The sequence below is a fragment of the Cicer arietinum genome, chromosome 2 (genome assembly GCF_000331145.2).
Source record: "Cicer arietinum cultivar CDC Frontier isolate Library 1 chromosome 2, Cicar.CDCFrontier_v2.0, whole genome shotgun sequence".
NCBI classification, from domain to species: domain Eukaryota; kingdom Viridiplantae; phylum Streptophyta; class Magnoliopsida; order Fabales; family Fabaceae; genus Cicer; species Cicer arietinum.
The window spans coordinates 13,317,634-13,327,224 of NC_021161.2; the positions used below are offsets into that span (position 1 = coordinate 13,317,634).

At 31.1% G+C, this 9,591-nt stretch overlaps 1 protein-coding gene across 3 annotated transcripts; it reads right to left on the bottom strand.

Moving 5' to 3' along the window:
• Positions 1-2,203: 2,203 nt before the first annotated feature.
• Positions 2,204-7,197, bottom strand: LOC101508180 (uncharacterized). Of its 3 annotated transcripts, none has more exons than XM_027331912.2 (5): positions 7,062-7,197; positions 5,159-6,532; positions 3,833-3,946; positions 3,443-3,592; positions 2,204-2,662 (listed from the first exon to the last, which is right to left on the bottom strand). In XM_027331912.2, the coding sequence occupies exons 2-5, from the start codon at positions 6,524-6,526 to the stop codon at positions 2,516-2,518; spliced, it is 1,779 nt and encodes a 592-aa protein (XP_027187713.1). In that variant the 5' UTR covers positions 6,527-6,532; positions 7,062-7,197; the 3' UTR covers positions 2,204-2,515. The 3 variants fall into 3 exon arrangements, with proteins under 3 accessions (XP_027187713.1, XP_027187714.1, XP_012568347.1); XM_027331913.2 differs by having other exon boundaries at positions 6,913-7,079; XM_012712893.3 differs by lacking the exon at positions 3,833-3,946 and having other exon boundaries at positions 6,913-7,079.
• Positions 7,198-9,591: the final 2,394 nt, after the last annotated feature.

Genomic DNA, 9,591 nt, shown 5'->3' on the forward strand with positions numbered 1-9,591 from the left:
CTTTCCCTTTTTATTATGCTTTTAAACTTGTTAAAATGATATTTTTAAAAGGGACGGAGAAAGTATAATCTACAAGTTTGATCACCTTAAAACTTCTTTTTCTTAGAACTCAAGTTGAGTGACCATCAAGCAATCATTTAATTGCTAGAGAACTGGTTGGTCATACTCTTTTTAGTTCTTCTATCTTATTTGTGCTCTTATAGTACCTACAACCAAACCTATCATAAAATGGTTACTTGAGTTTACAATACTCATGTTAGCACTGAGGTTAAAGATACTTTTAGATATTTGGATCCTGAATATTATAAGAGAAGAAAATTGAGTGAAAAATCTGATGTGTATTCATTAATTGTATTCAGTAAGTCAAAACTATTTAATTAAAGACCAAATGCTTCATTTTTTGAAATTGGGTGAGAAACAATATTTTAGATTATGTGTTTTGCTTATGCACTTTTGGTGTATTTTTCTAGTTTAAGTCCAACTTATAATGGTGTTTCACATTTAGATAGTATTGATTTTAATTTGACGACATAAACTAATTCTTTCCTAGAAGTTTTGGAGTTTGATTAAGTGCGAGTACTTTTGAGTTTTGAGTCTCTTTTATGATATATTTGGTTGTAGGTACTATAAGAACACAAAAGAGACCAAATAACTAAAATGAGTATGACCAAACAAGAGGTGTCTATTGTTGCGGATATTGATCTACAATTATGGGGACATGTTCTCTAATAGTCAAGACCTTCAATTGCAAATTGGACCCTTTTTTTGTAAAAATATTTATTTTTTTTATTTTTTTTAAATTTGTCTTCGTTATATTTTGATGAAAGACCCTTAAACTAAACTATTATCATGAAGATAAGATAAAATACTACTTAATGAATATGCACTTTTGAAATTAATAACAGTTTTTTAACTTTTTTATTATTTCTCAAAATTGTTTAGACAAAATTGTTTACTTTCAAAGTCTATTTCTTTTAACTTTTTCATTGTTTCTCAAAATAGTCTAGACAAAATTGTTTACTTTCAAGGTCTCTTTCTCCCTTATTAGTAATAAACACAATATAAAACATATGAACATGAAATATTTACCCAAAGTAACAACAACGCCCATTTTTCCCATTCATGTAGAACAGCTTCATTTAGACCTCCAAAAATAGGTGAAATTATGTCTGATACCCTTTTTATATACAATACGTTGAATTTTGAGGATACAATAACGCTGAATTTTGAGGATATACTCAGAGTTTGTTTTACCAAGTATATACTCAAATTTCAATATTTTTTTTTTAAATTGTGAATAATTAAAGGGGCTCCATGGTCATCCCAAAACCCCTCATCTTCATCACTGGTCTCATCAACATAGTTTTCTCAAAATAAAAAATAATGATAAATTACAATTGAGACTCACTGTCAAGTTGATGCTTTATGTTTAAAATCATTGACATTGTTGGATCAATTTCTATTTCTCATTTAATTGCTTTACAAAAAGAAATTTCAACCACTCAACACTACTAGTAGGATTACACCAAACAACAAAGAGACCGCATTCTTTGTCAATAACCACATAAAATTGTGTTAATTATGAAACTAGTTTGATAATCACAATTAATATAAATTTGATAGTCAAAACAATAACTTTTTTAAAAATTGTAAACGAGGTGGATGAGAAATTTAAGTCAATTTAAGCAGTGTTAGTATTTATTTTTTTCGTAATAAATGAAACCCCAACTCTATTTAGTTGAATAAAGTTTGGTTGTTGTTGAAAATGAAACCGGTGTTTACTATTTTAAACATTTTAAAGTTACTATTTTCACAAAAAAATAAACAAGTTTGGTACAAAATTTTATGATAAAGGACCCCAAAATCCTTATTTTTTCCTTTCAAAATTTACTATTTAATATAAATAATAGAACAATTATTTTTTTTAACACTTTTTCTAAGCAAAGGCAAAAAGACTAGAATGACAAAAATAATGTCAATAACTGTAATATAGTATTTAGACAATAAGTATAATTTTGTAATATTCTTCATAACAGAGACCAAACGACGCTTAAATGGTTTGAGGAAATTATTATCCTCCTAAATAATCTTCGTGTAGAGGGTACATGTTGACATACCTAGCAGTAGGAGAGAAGCAGAAATAAGGGCATACATTAGAGGGGGATATGAATAACAAAAAATGGGGCGGGGATAGCAGTTGCCATGTTAGTAGAAGGTCCCTTTGTTGCAGTCAGTCTTTTTTGCTAGCCCAGTTCTTCAATATGACACTAACATGTACCGAATACATCAAGACGATGCAATTAACATTCCATCTTAAAAAATTTGACATTTCCAACGAGTTATCACCTTTACAAGTTCTAGTTCTTTAACCTATAATCCTACCATTAAATTTTGGGGGGAAGGAAGGCAAGACTAAATAGTAAATATAAAAAAAAATAATAATACAAAAAACAATGAAGCATTGGCGCTTCACATTAAAAACACCTACCATATCCATTCCGACGTTAGAATTTATCTAGCGATATGAAAATGATAAAAACTTCTCCTTCATGGCCGTGATGAACTTGCATTTCTCCTCAGCCTCAACCTGTGCACGAATATCAGTTTTTGATGCACGATCTGGGTGGAACTTAAACATAGCCCGTTTATAGGCAGCATGCACCTGAAATTATGATCAGCAGAAAGAAAATGTTATGCGCATGGAACACATAAAAAAAGGCACTATAGAAATCAGGATCATAAATAGCTGACAAACACGTCACAGGTAAAACTAAAAATGAACTCAACCTTGAGAAGAGGGAGACCTCGGATGTTAGAAATTAACTGTTGGAGATCTCAAATATATTTGAATTTAAACGTAAATGGGGAAAAGTATATAAATAAAATGTAAATGAATTTCTAATTTTCTGGTACTTTCTTCGACCCCCTTCTCTCTATAATATGGTTAGTTTCTTTTAAAGGTGTGCTAATAGGCATCAGATTTTACAATAACACTATCACTCATTAACCTCCCTACCCTTTCTAAATTTGCATTTGTATCTTTGAAATCATTAAAGAGACTCCTAAAAAAGTCAAGTCAAAATATGACGAGTCGACTAATGGAAGAATTAGTACAATAGCACCTATAGCATCAATGAAGGAAAGCAATGCAATGGTGGAACTTGTCAAAAGGTTAGAATTTTGTACAGCTTTTTCAAAATAGTAGAATTTTAGTACAACTTTTGTAAAAGGAGTATCAGCTGATTAGTTATTTTTTATAGATATATTTAATAGCTACAAGGATCTAATAATATATGAAGAAGAGGTTAAATGACTGCATGTTGAAGAACGTTTAAAATGCTAAAGATTGTACCATGGTATTGAAACAATATACCGAATTTAAAATATGAAGGAAGGAAGAGAATGATATATAACTGAAAAGTAATGGATAAACACAACTTGCCTCGTGGGGCACAGCGGTACGACTTTCACCCACATTTATTCCTAAGCTACGAAGTAGCGAGGTCATATCTGTGCATTGATTCTTCAATTGATTAAGCTCCTTCTGTATTTCAGCCCGCAGTTTCTCTTTCATGTTCATAATTTCTTCATCCTGAATTTGGCATTAATTACCAGATTAACAGAGAAATAATCAGCTACAACAAACTACTATGACTAAACTATGTTTACACTGACTAAATCATGAAAGAAGACATTCAAATGGCCAAACTAGGATCTAGATCCTCTGAATTGAGGAGATATATTTCAGAGAATTCAAAGCAACGAAATAATAGTTTACACATGAAGTATAATTAGTATGAGAAACACTTAAAGTTAAAAGCACAACTGCAACCTTCTTATCCGTCTCTCTCATTTCTTCAATGCGTTCTTTTTGCTTTCTTTTCATGTCCAACACTCTACTACTTTCAGCCTTTTTTCTTTTACGCAATCTTTGTGCTTCCTCTGCCTGTAGTATGCATATTCTCAGTTTACAGAAGAATAAGTAGCCCAAAAGAAAGAATGGCATATATAAACCAAGCTTAGTGCAATTAGGCGAGCCACATCAAATATATGTAGTAAGCACTTCCATGGAATACATTAAACTCCATAGGCTCAAAAGTAGGTTGATAATGATAATATACAAGAAACCACAACATATTGATTAGCCATAACGATTATAAGAAGAAAAAAAAAGGCAATAACAGGAATGACATTGGTGGGGTTTAACAGAATGATTTTGATTGGCACTGAATGTACTAATCTGCACTAGATATGTCTTTTTTAAATTATTTAAAAAGTAAAAAAAAAATAAAAAAATAAAAACATACTAGGCTGGTAAGCCTAGGGCAGTGGGGCAATGCTGGAAAATCCAAAGAGTCAAACACAATTATATTGGAATTTGACTCCTCTGAAAGAAGGGGCCAATTTAAAGGGAAAAGGGAGGGAGACATGCATGCACATTTATAACAAGCTACATAATTGTTTGCCCATAAAGGGACTGTGTTCTCAATATCTATCCCCCGTTACTCCATTTGAAGCCGTTAACAAAATTCCAGCACCTACATGAGAATAAAAACTCGCTGCATCACGAGTTTCTGACCTCCTCACCAGCTCCATCATCTTTAGCCATTAATATCTAATTCTGATGTATAACATTGGCCTAAACCATTCACTTATGCCGCACTTTAATGCATCTAACTTAATGGAACTCAATTTGGAAACATTACGTATTTCACATCTATCTATGAAAAAGCATATGAGCTATTTAGTGAGGTTTCTCCAATAAATACGAGGGATTGGGCAGCTCCATTCCATTTATGTTCTCTCTTTTCCTGATCATTTTCTGTTTCGTTCTCTCATTTAGCATAATTTCTTAACATCTAAATAACACATCCCTAAATATTTTTCTTCCCATAGTAATAAATTTCTTCTTTTACACACACGCATCCATTTAACAAACATGAAGATGAATAACAACAGTAGAGGTCAATAGTAGATAAAAAGTTACCCATCTTTATTTGCAACTCCTATAGTTTCAAGTTATCAAGTCCCAAAACTATAAGGGCTTCAAATGTAAACAAGTTAGGTCTAAAATCTAAATAATAAATACGCATGCATCTACTAGGATGGTAGCATTTACACAATATAAAATGTTTACAGCATAACATATGAAAATCACCTGAATTTGCAGTTGTTTCTGTCTGGATGCCCATTCCTCTTCCATGGCTTGTTTATATTCATCGGTCTCCTTAAGCTTTTCTCTTTCATTAATTATATTTCTCTCCTCGGAAGCGGTACTACCACCATCTTGAGTATGTAACTCAAACTCATGACCATTAAAATTCCTTTCATCAAAAGAAGCACTGTTAGAATTCCCTTCAGAAATATTGTCACATTTACTCCTCAATGGAGTTATATTGTCACATTTACTCCTCAATGGAGTTTCATCGTTGTCAACTTTCCTGTCATGTTCATCTTGGTCGGAGCTCATAAATTTAGACTCTTTACTCCTCAATGGAGTTTTATCGTTGTCAACTTTCCCAGTATGTTCATCTTGGCTGGAGCTCATAAATTTTGACTCTTTACTCCTTAATGGAGTTTTATAGTTGTCAACTTTCCTGTCATGCTCATCTTGGCTGGAGCTCATAAACTTAGACTCTTCATCACCCAGTTCTTTCGTGAACCTTGAAGAACCAGTAATACCATTACCGAAATCACAATTTTTAGACTTTGGACAGGCAGGAGCTTTTTCTCTAGTTGTCCTTTCTCCATGCCCAATATCATCCTTAACAGTGAAGGAGGATTGATTCTCCTTGACATATTTACTACTGCTAGGACCATATGCAGGGCTTTTACCAAGCTTTTCAGACCTATTTTTCACTTCTATATTAATGTAATCATTACTATGTAAACCAGAAGAGCTGGCATGCTCATCATGACGAGATTGATCATTAAATACACGGCTCTTTTTCATTGCCGATACCTTTTCCCATTGTTCACGATCCTCCATAAGCTCACAATCAGAACAATCACTATCAGATGACTCATTTTCAGACCCATATAAACCATAACAATTTCTTTCAGAAGCCTTTGAAGAAAATACTCCCTTACTTTTTTGCCTCTTAGATGCAGAATCTTTTTCATAGACATCACAATCGTCGACATCTATGCGTACTGAATTTCGCGCAGAACTTGAGGCCGAAGTAAACCTTTTGCTTGAAGAGGCATCACTATCCAACTCTCCAACACCTTCAGCATTAACTCTAGGATTATCCACATCATCACTTCCATCGTCATCATCGTCATCAATGCTTATAACACTCTGAGGTGTCAATGTTCTGTTTCTACTTGGCCCACTGGATCCATTCAATTTTTTCGAAACAACCTCAGGACCTTCTAGGATTACTACATCATCAAATTGATCACTATCTAAGTCAATGTACACAATATTCTCTAAATCTCTTTTTGCCTGACCAGTTTTTGATGAATTCTTCCCGGAACATGTCCGGGGCTGAAAGTGCTCCCTCGAGACACCTTTTCCCAGCATCTATACCTGCATAGCAAAAGTAGCACACATAAATAACAACTCACCAAAAGTTCTTCAAACGTATAAATATGGATGTAATTTATCATTATGTATGTATGTATGTATTCACTTCATTCCTATCAAAATTGATCTCTGCCTCATGTTATTCACAAATAGTATTAGTATTAACTACAACAGCATCAAAATCAAAAAGAAGAACAAAAACCTATTTTCTGAAACAATAATTTTGACATTCATGTCTTACACGCAAACCCTATAACACTATCTAAACAAAACCCTAATCAACAACATGAAGAAGAAAAGGAAGCGAAAGAGAAAAGATAAAACGCACATGAAATGAAATAACAGAATCGCAAGGGAGGAAAATAACTGAAACAAAACCCTACCTAAGTAATCAGAAGCAAAAGCAGTTGAAGCTCAGAGAGGAAGTGCAAGAGAAATAGAGTATGGAATTGGAATTCAGATTTGGCAAATTTGTGATGTAAAATTAAAGAAAAACAAAACCTATAAATTTTGCTGCGAAGGAGAGTCAAACCTTAACTCACAGTCGTTTTATTTATTTTTTGTGAAAGCAGCACAGTCGTTTTGTTAATTAATCTGAATTGAAATATTTGAGTTGTGATTCTTTAACACGCTTCATGCTCTCTCTTAGTCCGTTTTTCCATTCATACACGTTAAACACGCACGTTTGATTTTTTTTTAATTAATATATAAGATTTTTTTTATGGTTAATAAGATTTTTTCTAATTAATATAACATTTTATGTCCGTCTTTGTCTTTTTTTAATTAATATAAGATTTTGGATCTTTATTTTGTATTTATTTTTTTATAATATCTTTATTTTGTATTTAGATAAGGTTTTTTTTTGTGAAAAGTTAACTAAGATAATTATGTTTCTTTCTTTCACATACAAATTACTCACTCCCTCCATTTTATAATAACATATAACAGTCTCATTTATAAAAAAAATTAATTAATTTACTAAAATTTAAAGTTTAGTCTGTGAAAATTAAAAGTTTATATCAACTCCAAATTTTCACTTCACATTATTTAATTTATTTAAGTAAAATATCTCATTCATTAAATTTAGTTAATTTTTATTTTAAACTTATTTTATTTTAATTTCATCCCAAAACAAAAACATTTTTTATAAAACACCAAAAATATTCAATTATGAAACTCTCGTGACTGTATGTATTCAATTGAAGAAGAAATATATTAGTCTTAAATATTAATATTGAAGGGTTACTATGTGAGCATGCATACAATTGAATCCATCGTGAAAAAGCAAAAGAAAGAAAAAAAACACGAAGGTGCATATGTAGCATCATGAAAGATATATACTCAACTCATTTCTAGATTAAGATACAAATTACATTAGATGCAGAACTGGGAGTAAAATTGGAAATTTCAAGTTGACTTACTTGATACAATATTCTTAACAATACTGAAAGTCTATCTAAAATTGAATGTTCATAACAGTCTATTTGAAAGTCTCATACAACAGTTCTTTGTTTTTTTTTTTTGTACAAAAACTGTTCTTAAAAATATTAAATGTTCATAAAAGTAATTGAAAGACTACCTAATTGCAAGCATAACGATTGTTTCAAATGACTTTAACAAATTAACACTAATTAGGGTATAAAGTTAGGTCCCAAAATCAGGGTACAAAATTTGTTCTTCTAATTAGGTCCAATTGTAATCTTTGTTGTGCAACCTGAGAAATTGTCCATAAATTAATTAGTCAACTTAAATTAATAATCACTAATTAAGGTATAAAATGACTATGCACAAGGCATAACTATGCAATCTAATGACAATTAAAATTACTAGGGTATAAAATGACTATGCAACAATTAATAATCTTATTCTTCTTCTCAATAGTCAATGAATAATTATGTGTAATATGTTTAATTCAACCATCAGAAATTTATATACACATTATACTCACCAAGCAACAAGCCAACAACAAGAATATTATAAGCATACACTTGAAATAAGCAGAAACATACTTTTGAAGTAAACAAAAGCATGCATTTATAAGAATTAACATAACCATATATTTATAAGCATACACTTGAAATAAACAGAAGTATACTTTTGAAAATTAACAGAAGCATGCATTTATAAGAATTAACAAATGACCATTAACATAAGCATGAGAAGGAAACACAACCATCCAACTTAAAACATAAACTTATAGTACTGTCCTTGCCATAACATAAAAATAAAAATATATATATAAAAAAATTAAATAAATAAATAAAAACAGAAGTTAAATATCAACTATTATCATTTATAAATCCAAAATAGAAGAAACAAAATGTGAACTAAATTAAGATTTCAGAACATCCAACATGGCACTTCTCTGTCACTTCTAGTGACAATGCCACCTACATAAGAATTTGGATTTGCATTTGCACCTTCTAATGATCACTTCATTCACTTGAACTAGAAAAAAATAGTCAATATAATAACACTAAAAATTTAGTTTATTCATCATAAAACATAAATAAATAAATTAAGTTTATGCATAATAAGTTAGTGAACTCACTCATCCAAGGTTATGGCAATAAAGCATCCAGAAGAATTGAGCCATTGATTGAAACACAATATTTACAATGTAAATGTTACATGTCATAACTTTAAAGAGGGATTCAATTGAAAAAAAAAACAAATAACTTAATATACTCACATAATTGACAAACATTCCTTAACTTGTGGCTGCCAAATCACAAACAAACCATTTCTATGGGCCCTACTTTACCCACAACCATTCAGTCATATTTCTAAAAACGGACAAACCATTTTAATCAACCAACAAACAATTAGAATTCGTATATACATAATCAAAAACTTTATATAAGTCTTACCTATAGTACTTTATACGAAAGAATGATTGATTATGTAATCGTTACTGCCAACGTTATTCATGACTTTCTCATCCCCTTCCATTCAGTGGAAATAGCGAATTTTTTGAACCTAGGTATTGGGTTCTAGCTGGTCGTGAAAATGAATAGACGGCAGCGAGAATGTCGTGAATAAGTGTCAGTACGGTAACTGAA

Bases quoted from the DNA above. Each gene is read 5' to 3' on its own strand.
- LOC101508180 (XM_027331912.2), bottom strand. From the start codon at position 6,526: ATGCTGGGAAAAGGTGTCTCGAGGGAGCACTTTCAGCCCCGGACATGT. The intron at 3,947-5,158 runs GTGATTTTCATA...TGCATACTACAG, and splicing joins AGAAACAACTGCAAATTCAG to GCAGAGGAAGCACAAAGATT. The intron at 2,663-3,442 runs GCAAGTTGTGTT...TCATAATTTCAG, and splicing joins GTACCGCTGTGCCCCACGAG to GTGCATGCTGCCTATAAACG.